Source organism: Mobula birostris, chromosome 18, assembly GCF_030028105.1.
Source record: "Mobula birostris isolate sMobBir1 chromosome 18, sMobBir1.hap1, whole genome shotgun sequence".
Classification (NCBI taxonomy): Eukaryota; Metazoa; Chordata; class Chondrichthyes; order Myliobatiformes; family Myliobatidae; genus Mobula; species Mobula birostris.
Window position 1 is genome coordinate 50903961 of NC_092387.1, and position 15300 is coordinate 50919260.

The window sequence follows — 15300 nt, forward strand, 5'->3', positions numbered from 1 at the left end:
ATGCAGTGTACAAACTTTTAGAAAGAATGTGGAAGTTCTAGGGGCTCAGAGAGGCGACAAAAAGGTACAAAGATCAGAGGGTGATGGATGGGTCAAGGATTTTCCTACGAAGGAAATGAGTACAAACTGCAAAAGATTGGGATTAGAATCTTGTTTTTATGCAATAAGCAACAGAAATTTTGCATTTGTTCATTGTAAAGTTTCAGGAATAGTTATTACCTTTCAACCATCAGGGTCCTGAACCAGTATGGCTAACTTCACTCACCTCAACAGTGTATTGATTCCACAACCCATGGACTTACTTTTCAAGAACCCTAAAACCCATTTTCCTAGTATTATTTATTATTTTTTTGTTTGTATATTTGCAGTCTTATTTTCAAATTTCTCCATTCTTTCCTTTAATATCTTCCAGCCCCACAAACCTCAGACCTATGCTCTAACAATGCTGGTCTTAAAAATCCATTTTTGTTCCTCCATCAATGTATGGAATTCTCTCCCTAAACAGCTTCATCTCAAAATTTGTATTGCTCAGTAAGATACCACGAAAATCAAAAGGCAACAAATGAGCTTAAAAGGAGAAATTGTCACTGCTGCCACAGTGAGACTTTATTTTCTCATTCGTGCTTACACTGGAACAACAAGGACAAAATCAAGAGTGAAAACATTGACAAGAGAAAATCTGCAGATACTGGAAATGAAATTCAGGTTTATAGGAGCAGCACTTGGTTAACAAAGTTGTATTCTAGAATTAAAAAAAAAATCTGTCATTCATACAACTTCTACAGCTTTGCGAATATATAAACTAGTATTTTACAAGAAGGGAAGAATGATTAAAGGTGCCAAAGTCCAGTGGCCCCGCTTCATAGAGAAGCAGGCAAATGAATTTAAATCCAATAGCACTTGTCAAGTTCCAAACAGATGGATCACCATTATTGGTTAGGTAGGTGCTTCTAATATCCAAAAGGCCAGCACTCACTTGATTAACACAGGGCAGGGGGTCGATGGCTGCTGCATTACAAACACACTAGGGAGCCCCCTTTCTGGGTGGAAGGTGCTGGGATAGGAGGAATAGAAACTTTAAAGTTCGATTTCTTAAAAAATTACAAGTAATTGATCAATCTTGAGATGGTTAGCACTTGTTGCAGAGATTCTTAAACCATTTGGAGGTGGGCAAGAGAAGACGCCTGTTCTCAATCCTGCATACAGCACTTTCTTGACAAGGGAGTGTATTGCTGGTAGATTGACAAATTAGCCAGACTCTTCTGCTGTTCATGGGGTGGGATTTGGGTACTGTGCCTCACTTTGTCTCCCCCTGATTTGCTCATGTGATAGGATTTCGAGTCTGCACTTCTTTCTACCTCCCCTATTCGGCTGGGATTTCACATTTAGTTGTGTTAATTCTCCATCACAGTACTGAGTACCCAACCACAGGCTGAAGTCTGATAAGCTTCTTTTTAAAAATTAGGTGAAGTTGCACTGATTGGAATAAACTGCTTCCCATTTTTAAGTAGATAACAGTGATGTGAGCTGGTGTGTAGATCACAAAATAAATCTTATCGGTTTCCATCCTGCATTGTCATTCAGGCAATCAAGTTGAGGACATTTGGCTCTGATTATTTCATTCCTGAGACTACAGTTGTGTGGCAACTGTACAAAGTTGAGAACTACCCTTGCAATCAAATATATAATGAGACACTAAAGAAAATGGTAACTTAGGAAAACAGAAAAGGGCAGGTTTTATTAAAATAAAGATATATAAATACAAAATTTCCCACTGATAGCACAGAAAAGCACTTTTCCTTTGAAAAAGATCCTCGAGCACGCTGTTTGTGTTATTTTATCACATTATCTCTCAGCCACCCTAAAGCTTTACAGTTAAATTCATTTTTAAGTTTCCACCCCCCACACAGTTTAGCCACTGATTGTTTCTTTTTAAAAACATAATTATGCAAGTCAGCTTAAAAAACGGGGTAAGGGCCAACACTTTTTATGTAATATACACTTGTTTAAAAACTAATGAAAACAATATATACAGCCAAAGAGTCTGTAGTGTTCTGACATCATCTGGCCAAATTTCAAAGGTGCCTAAGCCAAGCCAAATTATGTCAAGGATGCTTGATAATACTGGAACAATGAACTGATATCGCTAGGGATGCAGCTATTATGCTGTAATAGACTATGCAGGATCTGGTAGTTAACAATTAAAAAGAAAGCAACAAATGATTGATTCATGGGAAAGGAGTAAAAGTGGAGTTTGCCCTGTGTTTAATAAGCATAAGTTTTGCATTCAGAGTGCATCAGATGGAGTGTGTTACTATTGAATGGTACTTCTGTTATACCCCACACACATGGTCAAACATACTGCAAAAGTGTTCAGAGTACTTTGTTAATTTTATCCGAAATCATGATTCATATTTCCAGACAAGAGAAAGTCTGCAGATGCTGGAAATCCAAGCAACACACACAAAATGCTGGAGAAACTCAGCAAGCCAGGCAGCATCTATGGAAAAAAAGAACAGTTGACATTTCAGTCCTGCCAAAGGGTTTCGGCTCGAAACGTTGACTGTACTTTTTTCCATGGCTGCTGCCTGGCCTGCTGAGTTCCTCCAGCATTTTGTATGTGTTGTTCATAATGTCCAAGTTTTCAAATGGTTTTCTTACATTTAGCAAAAAGGAATATGTACTTCCAATGTCAACATCGTGTATGGCTTTTGTCAGTGAACATGTGATTTCAGAGAACCATTTATATAATTGAATATACACACTAAACTATGTGCAAACATACCTACACTCCATTCAGGAAAATGCTTCGTTATTCAGGCTTACATGAAGCACTGCTCTTCCAGAAATGGGATTTATAAAGTTTACCAAATTCCAAGTCTCATCTTGCAACAGATGCCCAAGTAAAGCTTTGTTTAGTGAAGAATACTCACTCCCAGCAAAGATCTCATTGTCTGCTGAGGAATGCAGCTTCACGTTGCAATTTCAAAAACATGAAATCACCCCCATTAAAAACCTAGTTGGAGAAAAGAGCCATATAACATGTGGGAAAATAAAATGACAAACTGCATGATTTTAGAGGAATATTTCCTGTCACTTTAACCAGCTCAGTCTAGTTCAATAAAACCTGTCAATGGAAAACATGAACCTCTCAGCCCAGGTCTTCATTTAGTGTTAAAACAAAAGTATGTTTGAGTCAGAGTGAAGTCTTGAGGGTGGAGAACAAAGACTAGGAGCAATGATAGGAATGTAAACAGGACTGAGCTGTGGTGAAGGTGAGGTGGACAGGGAGCAATTCACAGTGAGCACATCAGTCCGTCTCTGTCAAGTTACACCTTCTTCGGAATTCTTGCCCACGCTCATGGATCCACTTGTTCGACACTGCAAAACAGCCAAATGGACAATGTGTCAATATACAATGAAATTTCTCCACTCCCTTAGCAACCTGGATCCTGCTTCACAGGCAAAATCACTCCTGGTCACTCCATTCGACCATCCTTTAAATAAAATCACAAGGTTTAAGTTAATATATTTTTATTTAGAGATATGGCACAGTAATGGGTCCTTCCAGCCCAACGAGCCTGTGCCACCCAATTATATCCCTGTGACCAATTAACCTACTAACCTGTGACTGGAATGTGGGAGGAAACTGGAGCACCCAGAGGAAACCCGGTCAATCACAAGGACAGCAGACGAACTCCTTACAGACGGTCACGGAATTGAACCCAGCTAATTACTATGCTACTGCGCCGTCCTGTGCTATAGCATACAAGACCAATTGTTTATACCACAGACTGCAGCCCAAATGTTTATATATCTTACCCGGAAGTAGCTTCAAACCTAGTACGCAGTCCTTTGCAGCTTATCAGATGCGGGTTCACCCATTTTACAGTTCAACCACAACAGAGGAGTTTGCTGCATGGTTTAATTTTGATGAAGACAAGTATTCACTTTCTTAAATATGGCTCCTTTATCCTGGTGGAGGCTGGCCACATCCAGCATTATTTTAATATATGGAGTATGCAACGATTTAGCTACTGGGATGAAAAGCTTTAGGAATACAAATCCCATTGACCCTATAAATACCAGAATTCTCAAAACTGAAATTCATCAGTATAATTTGGGTGCAGTGACTGATATGATTTATTAAATTATACAGCCTAATTTTAAAATAATTAATTTATGGAATATGGGTTTCACTGACCAAGTTAGTTTTTGGTTATTGTCTAGTCTAACTGTCCTGGGCCTAAGAACCATGTAAAGACATTTCAGACGGCTAGTTAACTTTCACCACATCATTGGGGCCAGGAAACTGATACATCTAACTCTTGTTACCTACTGCTGGTGGCCTTTGAAGTATCCATGTTTTTATTATCAATGTCCCCATTTCCTCTAGATAACAAAGGCACAGAAGAATGGCTTCTTTCCTTCCCTAAAGGACTAGTAAACTGGGATGGGTGCTTAACAGCAACTCAGTCATTTCATGTTAACATTTCAATCACACAGAATTAACTTAATTCCTACATAATCATTTTTAGGTCACACAACACAATCATTCATTGCCCCATTCAATCCTTCACAAACAATGTGAGCTGGAAGAAGATAAGTATCCAAAAGAGGAATACAATTTCTAATTACACATTGAACAGTGATACCAGGAATGTACACTTAATATACACTGGAATATAGTTAGCATCACACAAAAACCAGAAGTAAAAATTGGCTATAAAAATAACTGAATTTGTCATAGGTATCTTGGTGGCCTCCTCACTAGTCCCCATCTTGCACGGTCACTCAGTTTCTGAGGATGACCTGTTCTAGGCAGATTTACAGCTGGGCCATATTCTTTCCCTTTCTTGATGATTGACTTAATTGTACTCAAAGGGATATTCAGTGACTTGGAAATTTTCCCATTTCCATCTCCTGACCTGTGCTTTTCAATAACCTTTTTGCAGAGTTGCTTGGAGTGTTCTTTTCTCTTCATGGTGTAGTTTTTGCCAGTATACTGACTCACTAGCAGTTGTACTTTCCAGATACTGGTGTATTTTTAATACAGTCAATTGAAACCTTGACTGCATACAGGTGATCTCCATTTAACTAATTGTGTGGCTTCTAAAACCAACTGGCTGCACCAGTGATGATTTGGTGTGTCATATTAAAGTTGGTGAATCCTAATGCAATCAATTATTTTGTGTTTGATATTTGTAATTAATTTAAATTACTTTATAGAGATCGGTTTTCACTTTGACACTAAAGAGTCTTTTTCTGTTGATCAGTATTTAAAAAAGCCAAATTAAATCCACTGTGATTCAATGTTGCAAAACAATAAAATATCAAAACTTCCAAGGGGTGAATACTTTTCATAATCACTGTAATATAGCAACATATTATAAAGCAAGTTCAGTAAGACACAAATTGTGAAAAATTCTCCTCTTCAGTGAGAGATGTTGGCGTTACTGGCAAGTCCAGCAGTCAACACTCAACCCTAATTGCTCTTAAAACAGTGATGATTGTTGTACTGCTGCTATCCATGTAATGAATGTACTGGTCTCATTGCTGTTGGTAAGAAACCCTTGAAGATATTTTAACCCAGCAACAATGTAGGAGCAACTACCGTATTTAAGTCAAGAAACTTGGAAGTGGCTGGTGGTATTCCCATGCCCTTGCTATTTTGCTTTTTTTGATGGTAAAAAGGTTCTGTTAAAGATTCATTGATATACGATCATCTGTATCCTATCTGGATGCTCTGTCTAAGACCCAAATAAATTGTAGAGAGTTGTGAATACAGCCCAGTCCATCACAAAAATTAGCCTTCCCTCCATGGACTCTATCTACACTTTCTGCTGCGTTGGGAAAATTGCCAACATTATCAAGGACCCCTCCCACCCTGATCATTCTCTCTTCTCTCCTCTGCCATAGGGCAGAAGATACAAGAGGTTGAAAATATTTACCAATGGTGCTCAAGGACACCTTCTACCCTACTGTTACGAGTCTTGAACAGTCCTCTTACAGTATATACAATAAAGGTGAATGCTTGATTTTTATTGTATGTTTCCACATTACATCAAAAACTGAGTAGTTTTAGAAGACTCACTGGGATTGTGGTGTTTGACCTCAAGCTACTTACAGTACTACGTCATTTATTCTAAAAGAGAAAGATGTGGTTACAATCTGCTATGTTGCATTGTGCCTGGTACTACTAAGTAAACAGTAAGATCTGAAAGTTCAAGATTTTCATTTGTGACTAAAACACAGAACACACCAGCACAGTACAGGCACTTCAGACTATGATGTCATGCCAACTTTATAACCTACTCTAAGATCAATTTAATCCTTCCCTCCCATGTAGCTGTCCACTTTTCTACCACATCTACATATCCTCCAAAACTGATGATGAATACTAGTGTACTCACCCCATTTGTTTCCAACTAATACTGGACAAGCTGCATGTCGTGTGCTGTAGTCACCTTCTCCACTGGGAAACAGATTGTACCAAAACACTGCTGTGCCCTGAAAGACAAGTACCCGATAATTGGTTTATTATTGTCACATTTACTGAGATACAGGGAAAAGCTGTACTTTGCATTCCAGAGAGATGAATATATCAAGGTAGTATAAGGGGAAAACAATCTGTGACATTCACCAGGTGCATTGCATTCAAAGGGTCCGAAATATTGTTGGGGATCCCTACTACCCAACCCACAATCTCTTAGACACACTACTGTCAAGGAAGGAGGTACAGAAGCATCAGGACGAGGACTGCCAGACTGGTTAAAAGCTTCTTCCCCAGGCTGAGAGACTAATGATTACCTTGCCACCACTGAGGTCTCGTCACTAGGACAGTGAGCTGTTTACTGTTTAGCTGTGCTATGCACTTCACATGCATTTTGAATTATATTCCACTAACTTATTTGTGGTAATATTTTGTTTTATGTTCTGTGTGTGATATTTGGATTGTGGGTGCACTGTGGTCTGGAGAATGCCGTTTCTTTTAGTTGTGTATACGCACAATCAGATAACAATAAACTTGAACCTGAAAAGCTAAACCTAGTGTTGCCGTGCACAGAGTCAAATAAGGTGCAAGGGCCAGGAGGCTGACTGACAGATTATGAGTTATGTTTTAAAGTTCAAAGTAAATTTATATTCAAAGTATATCACCATGTACTACCATATCTTCTTGTGAGAATTTACAGGAAAATGAAATGCAATTGAATTTATGAAAAATTATACATGAAGTCTGACAAACACCCAATGTGCAAAAGAGGACAAATTGTGCAAATAATAAAAAAGTAAAAAAAATACTGAAAACAGGAATTGTGAAGTCCCTGAAAGTGATACATAGGTGAATCAGTCCAGTGATGAAGTGAGTGAGCCAGATGGTTGAGGGGTAATAACTGTTCCTGAACCTTATGGTGTGGGGACCCAAAGTCCCTGTAACCTCCTGCCCATGGTATTTTGTGACATTTTAAGCAAATTTGGCAAAATAACATACACACCGAGCTAAGCACATTGACCCAAAAGCAATTCCTTTGAACTTTTATTGAATACATGTATGCACACCTGCAGGATACTTGGAACTTTCTTCCTTTTTTAAAACTGGAGATACACTTGTAGGTTAATTGGTTACTGGAAATTACTCCTCATCACATTAGTGGCAAAAGAGTCTGAAGGGAAGCTGACAGGGCATGCAAGGGAAACAGCAAGTAGCAGGGCTACAGGATGGGGGCGGGGGGGGGAAGGATTGAGACTGTTCAAAGTTCAAAGTAAATTTATTATCAAGTCCCCCTATACAACACCGAGGTTCATTGTTACGTGGACATACTCAGTAAATTCATAGAATCATAACCATAACAGAATCAATGAAAGACCGCACCAGCTTGGGTGTTCAACCAATGTGCAAATATAAAAAGAAAATAATAACAACAAATAAATAAACAATAAATATTGAGAACATGAGATGAAGAGACCTTGAAAGTGAGTCCATTGGTGGTAGGAACATTGCAATGATGGGGCAAGTGAAGTTATCCCCTTTGTTTTAAGAGCTTCATGATTGAGGGGCAATAACTGTACCTGAACCTGTTGGGATTCTTCTGCCAAATTGGACTTGATGGGCTGAAGAGCAACTTCATGTGTTTATAAAGAGTAAACCAATCATATAACTACAGCATACTTTATCTATAATTATACAAACAAGAATTTAATTGGAAAGAAAATTGTCTTATTTTGAACTGAGTATGTTAATTGTATCTTAAAACTCAATGTCAGATAAATTCCTGGAGCCTGATCAAGCATATCCTAGGACACTGCGGGAAGCTAGGGAAGATGCTGCAGGGTTTCTTGCAGAGATGTCTGTGTACAGCATTGAAACAGGCCCTTTTGCCCAACATCCAAGCCGAAGATGCCATGTACCATCAATAGCCATCAGTGAGGTACAGGCAGACTGGAGGGTGTTTAAGGTTTTACCTTTATTTAAAGACGTCTACAAGGAAAAGTCAGAGAACTACAGACTTATGAGCCTAACATCAATGGGGGATAAATCACTGAAGGGTTTCTGAGAAACAGGATCTACACAGAAACATAGAAAACCTACAGCACGATTCAGGCCCTTTGGCCCACAAAGCTGTGCCGAGCATGTCCTCACCTTAGGAATTACCTAGGGTTACCCATAGGGCTCTATTTTTCTGAGCTCCATGTACCTATCCAGGAGTCTCTTAAAAGACCCTATCGTATCCACCTCCACTACTGCCGCTGGCAGCCCATTCCACTCACTCACCACCCTCTGTGTAAAAGAACTTACCTCTAACATCTCCTCTGTACCTACTTCCAAGCACCTTAAAACTGTGCCCTCTCATGTTAGCCATTTCAGCCCTGGAAAAAAGCCTCTGACTATCCACATGATCAATGCCTCTCATCATCTTATACACCTTTATCAGGTCACCTCTCATCCTCTGTCGCTCCAAGGAAAAAAGGCTGAGTTCACTCAACCTATTCTCATAAGGCATGCTCCCCAATCCAGGCAACATTCTTGTAAATCTCCTCTGCACCCTTTCTATGGTTTCCACATCTTTCCTATAGTGAGGCGACCAGAACTGAGCACAGTACTCCAAGTGGGATCTGACCAGGGCCCTACATAGCTGCAACATTACCTCTCAACTCCTAAACTCAATCCCATGATCAATGAAGGCCAATGCATCATATGCTTTCTTAACCACAAAGTCAACCTGTGCAGCAGCTTTGAGTGTTCTATGGACTTCGACCCCAAGATCCCTCTGATCCTCCACATGCATTTGAAAAGGCAAGGACTGATAACGGATAGTCAGCCATTGTCTTGAGTAGAAAATCATGCCTCACAAATTGGGTTGAGCTTTTTTTTTGAAATGAGTTGACCAAGGAAAAAGGTGAGAGAAGTGCAATAGTCAATGTCTATGGGACTTTATTTGTTTTTTTAAGATGCAACACGTAATAGGCCCTTCCGGCACTTTGAGCCACGCTGCCCAGCCATCCCTCAATTTAAACCTAGCCTAATCACAGGACAATTTACAATGACCAATTAACCTACCAACTGGTACGTGTTTGGACTGTGGGAGGAAACTGGAGCACCTGGAGGAAACCACATGGTCATGGCGAGAACATAGAAACTCCTCACAGACAGTGGCAGGAGTTTAACCTAGGTCGCCTGTACTGTAAAGCGTTGTGCTAATCACCACACTACCGTGCCGCTAGTGTTTTGACAAGATACCACATGGGAGGCTCGTCCAGAAAGTTACGTGGGATTCAGTGCAATCTAGCCAATTGAATATACAATTGGCTTGATGGTAGGAGACTGAGGGTTGTGGTGGATGGTTCTTTTACAGACCGGAGTCCTGTGACCAGTGGTGTGCTGCAGGGATCAGCACTGGATTCACTGTTGTCTGTCATTTATATTAACGATTTCGATGAGAACATAGGTGGCATGGTTACTAATTCTGTCAATAAAATTAACAAAGATTGATGAAGTTTATCTGTGATAATAATGATCCCATGGGCCAGAGAATAGCAGATGGAGTTTAATCCTGAATTGGCATTGCAATAAAACACTGCATCCACAGTGACCATCATCTACAGCTAGGCTCAAGCTGCATATATTACCAATAGAAAATGCTGCACTCATGTCAGTGCTGTCACTTGAATGAAATGCCAAACATCTGTGCAGAAATAAATCATAATTTTTAATATTCCACTGTGTCAAAGACAATGGCTTTCCAACAAATGCTACTGCTCGTTGACTCCATTGCTTTCAGAAAGGTTCCTGCTTTTCTTGGCTACGTTTATCATGCACAACAGATGATGTTTGACCCTTTTAGATTAAGTGTTTAGAAAAGTCTGAAGTGATTATGGTCTCTTTATAAATATCAGTATTACTTAAAAATGTACCCTATCTCCCCACTAGAGAGAGAAAAAAATGGCAGCAAGAAACTGTATCAAGACTGGAAAACTGGTTCTAATTGATGTTAAATGTATTAAATAAAAATAGTAGCTACAATACCATTGTGGCAGGAAACTTAAATAAAAACTTCTGAAAGCTCTCTTGAATATTCCTCCTACTCTTCCTTATTTTGCTTTTCTAATGTTATTCTATATTTAAGGAAAATAATCCACTGCCTTGCCTTCATCCATTTTCCCGCTAAGATACTCATTAAATCCCCTTAGTCTGTGTTAAAATAACCAACAGAAACTGAGTACCATGTTATTTACAAGGCTACTCTTAACTTTTAGAGAAACTTTTTACTTAAGAGACGGACAAAGAGTCTATAGAACTGGGGCAAAAACGCAGTGAAGTTATGGATTACAGAGGAGGAGGTGCTTGCTATCTTGAGGTAAATTAGGGTGGGTAAGTTCCCAGGGCATGACAAGGTGTTTGCTCAGACCATGTGGTAGGCTAGTGCAAAAATTGCAGGGGCCCCAACGGAGATATTTAAGGTATTGTTGAAGTTGTGTAAGACTTTGTGAGGCCCAATTTGGAATCTTGTTAGCAGTTCTGGTCACCTACCTATACGAAAGACATCAATAAAATTGAAAAAGAGTACAGAGAAAATGTACAATTATGTTGCCAGGACTTGAGTGAATGGATGAATAGGTTAGAACTTTACTCCCTGGAGCGTCGGAGAATGAAGAAAGATCTGATAGAAGTATACAAAGTTGAGGGGTATAGCTAGGATAGAGGCAGCAGGCTTTTTCCACTGAGGTTGGGGGAGACTAGAATTAGAGGTCATAGTTTAAGGATGAAAGGTGAAATGACTTCTTCACTGTGATGGCAATGAGAGTGTGGAACAAACTACCAGCAGAAGAGGTGGATGCTGGTTCAATTCAACATTTAAATGAAGTTTAGATGGGAAGGGCATGGAGGATAATCATTCATGTGCAGGATGATGGGACTAGGTAGAACCATAGTTCGGCACAGACTTGAAGGAGCCCAAGAGCCTGGATATGTGCTGTAATTCTCTGTGCTATAAATAATGGCTATTATAATGAATTCTGCTGAAATCATTAATTTTGTTTCCGTAGCCACAAGTGCTCAGTGCTTCCACTATTTTGGCTCTTATTTCAGATATCCATCATCTCTGTTAGCTTGCTCCAGTGCTCTCTGAAATGCTCGTCTTGCTGGAACACAATGAAACAAGGACTCAATGATCAAGTAGATTTGCTCAAAAACAAAAATTCCAGGTTCTAGCTATCTTGCTTTAATTAGACAAATGCTTTGAACAGATGTGACTGTTGAACTTGTGACATGGCCTGCTAACAAAGACTGTTAGGTGGGAGAGCACATGGGGGAGAGCACATGGGGGAGAGCACATGGGGGAGAGAGGGGGAGAGAGGGGGAGAGAGGGGGAGAGAGGGGGAGAGAGGGGGAGAGAGGGGGAGAGAGGGGGAGAGAGGGGGAGAGAGGGGGAGAGAGGGGGAGAGAGGGGGAGAGAGGGGACGAACATATGTGTGAGGCAGAGGAACAGGTGTTTGCACAGGCCTCCTGGCTGGAAAAGGAAAGAGATGTGAATCAATCATACCTTTTGTGGCCAAACAGCTGCTCCTACTTCAGGGAAAACTGTGGCTCCTCCGGCTGCTACATCACTCATCTGGCAGAATAAAGGCAGAAAATTAGTATCAGATAATAGTGAGCACAGGAAAAAAAAATGCTCGACACTGCTCGGAGTACAATGAAAGCTAGTCCCGGGTTCATAGGATTAATACAATTTCCCCAAATAAAAATTAATAGACCACACTGCCTTTATTCCAGATGTTTGATATTTCGGAATGTAGGATGCGAACTTTGAATTAGATAATTAAGAACCATGTGTGTCAATGGTTCAAATGCATGGAATCAGTCCACTCTCCTTCTGCCAATTTTACCAGAAAGAATTAAGGAAAAGGGAACACAGAGCAGAATTTCTATTAGGAAGAAAAAAGGGGCTTATAAAACACACAGATTTTCTAGGAGTGGGGAGACCTGAATCCTTCTTGCTTTAAAAATATATGACCTTGACTCTTCAAGACGTACCACATATTATCTATTTCCCTTAAGTTAGCCTTACACTGCAAAGATTCTCTCGGACTGAAAAGATTTTAATCTTACTCAAGTTAAATGAATATGGCTCTGTACTATGCTAAGGCACCCACATTTTACCTACTTTCTTTAAACTACACTCACACCACAAAATAAATGACGAGGACACAATATTCAACACCTGATTCTGTTGTGGACTTTTTTGCCTTTGTTGGCAGGACGGGAACCACTCCAAAACAGTGTTTCAGGTGGTGCTGAAAATAAACCCTGTGCTTCTGCCAATTCACCAAAAATTATCTTACATTGTTGTAGAGTTCATTACTACTTCTACTTAGGCACCTCTGTCTAATTAAAAGTTTGTTTTACAAAGTTGAAAAGATGTTATAATGTGTTGTAAGCTTAGGACAAATGAAAAGTATATTTTCTTGCTGACTTGCAGTTATTAGTTGCCAGTAAACAGTACAAGTTATCTAGCTGCCTGCACGAAAGCTAGGTTGAATCCTTGCAGCGATGAACACAGATTGTTGTTCAAGTTTTCAGTAAAATGTGTTTAATATACGTAATGTGGTAAAGTATCTCAACTTCTTTATAGGAATGTTTCATCAAAAACTGGTATCTATCCCAATCAAGATTTTAGAGCAAATGACCAAAAGTTATCAAAAAAGTTACCTTAAAGAAGTAGAAAAGCTAAGGAGTTTAAGGAAGAAATTTCAGAGCCTAGAGATCTGGCTGTTGAAACTATAGTTGTCAATAGTACCACAAATAAATGCAGGAATATTCAAGGAGTCACACATAAAGGAGTACAGATATGGTAAAAAAAAAAAGTTGATAAATTTAAAACAAAGCATTGTTTAATCAGGTAACGTAAATCAACAAGTACGGGGGATGATGAGCGTGGGATGGACAAAGGTGAGGATAATAAGGAAAACTAGTTAGGAATGAGTTGGAATTATCATTATTTAAATGTAGACAAAAGTGGCAGCTAATTTATGTATGACAAGGTCCCAGAAACAATAGAGAACAATTAAATAAATAATTTGTTTTCTTTACTGGGTTTCATAGAAATAAATTTATATAGCACAAGAGACCTTTCAGCCGATGTCCCTGTTCTGATTACACTCTGCTTTTGTACGATGTCAAATAATTAGCTGACTTTAAACAGGAATGGTTGGGGGGAGGGAATCAAATTAAGGAGACTAGGAGAAGGGAGGTTGATGTAGGGGAAAAGGAAGAAAAAGATAACAAAGTTGTTTGCTCAATTAAGGATAAACAGAGAGTGGGAGGTGGAGAGTTTCTTAAATGCATCTATTTTAATGCTAGGAGCATTGTAAAAAAGGTGGATGAGCTTAGAGCATGGATTGATACCTGGAAATATGTTGTAGCTATTAGTGAAACGTGGTTACAGGAGGGGTGTGATTGGCAACTAAATATTCCAGGATTTCGTTGTTTCAGGTGTGATAGAATAGGAGGGGCAAGAGGGGGAGGTGTTGCATTGCTTGTCAGAGAAAATATAACAGCAGTGCTCTGGCAGGATAGATTAGTGGACTTGTCTAGGGAGGCTATTTGGGTGGAATTGAGGAATAGGAAAGGTGTTGTGACGCTTACAGGGGTGTATTATAGACCACCTAATGGGGACTGAGAACTGGAGGAGCAAATTTGTAAGGAGATAGCAGATATTTGTAGTAAGCACAAGGTTGTGATTGTAGGACATTTTAATTTTCCACACATAGACTGGGAAGCCCATTCTGTAAAAGGGCTGGATGGTTTGGAGTTTGTAAAATGTGTGCAGGATAGTTTTTTGCAGCAATACATAGAGGTACCAACTAGAGAAGGGGCAGTGTTGGATCTCCTGTTAGGAAATGAGACAGGGCAGGTGATGGAGGTATTTGTTGGGGAGCACTTTGGGTCCAGTGATCATTATACTATTAGTTTCAGTGTAATTATGAAGACGGATAGGACTGGACCTAGGACTGAGATTTTTGATTGGAGAAAGGCTAACTTTGCGGAAATGCGAAAGGATTTAGAAGGAGTGGATTGGGAAAATTTGTTTTATGGGAAGGATGCAACAGAGAAATGGAAGTCATTTAAAGGTGAAATTTTGAGGGTTCAGAATCTTTATGTTCCTGTCAGGTTGAAAGGAAAGGTTAGAAGTTTAAGAGAGCCATGGTTTTCAAGAGATATTAGAAACTTGGTTCAGAAAAAGAGAGGGATCTTCAATGAAAATAGGCAGCTTGGAGTTAATGAGGTACTCGAGGAATATAAAGAATGTAAAAAGAATCTTAAGAAAGAAATTAGAAAAGCTAAAAGAAGATACGAGGCTGCTTTGGCAAGTAAGGTGAAAATAAATCCAAAGGGTTTCTACAGTTATGGTAGTGGCAAAAGGATAGTGAGGGATAAAATTGGTCCCTTGGCGAATCAAAGTGGACGGCTATGTGCGGAGCCAAAAGAGATGGGGGAGATTTTGAACAGTTTCTTTTTTTCGGTATTCACTAAGGAGAAGGATATTGAATTGTGTAAGGTAAAGGAAACAAGTAGGGTAGTTATGGAAAGTATGACAATTATAGAAGAGGAAGTACTAGCACTTTTAAGGAATATAAAAGTGGATAAGTCTCCGGGTCCGGACAAGATACTTCCTAGGACCTTGAAGGAAGTTAGTGCGGAAATAGCAGGGGTTCTGACAGAAATATTTCAAATGTCATTAGAAATGGGGATGGTGCCGGAGGATTGGCGTATTGCTCATGTGGTTCCATTGTTTAAAAAAT

At 39.5% G+C, this 15300-nt stretch overlaps 1 protein-coding gene across 6 annotated transcripts in view; it reads right to left on the bottom strand.

Moving 5' to 3' along the window:
- Positions 1 to 568: 568 nt before the first annotated feature.
- p4ha1b (prolyl 4-hydroxylase, alpha polypeptide I b) overlaps positions 569 to 15300 on the bottom strand; it is a 98995-nt gene continuing 84263 nt past the window's right edge. For all 6 annotated transcript variants that reach the window (XM_072282660.1, XM_072282659.1, XM_072282663.1 and 3 more), the window contains 3 exons: positions 12042 to 12110; positions 6414 to 6510; positions 569 to 3381 (listed from right to left, as the gene is read on the bottom strand). In XM_072282660.1, coding sequence (XP_072138761.1) covers positions 3311 to 3381; positions 6414 to 6510; positions 12042 to 12110 — 237 coding nt within the window. In that variant the 3' untranslated portion in view covers positions 569 to 3310. The remainder of the gene's footprint in view (positions 3382 to 6413; positions 6511 to 12041; positions 12111 to 15300) is intronic.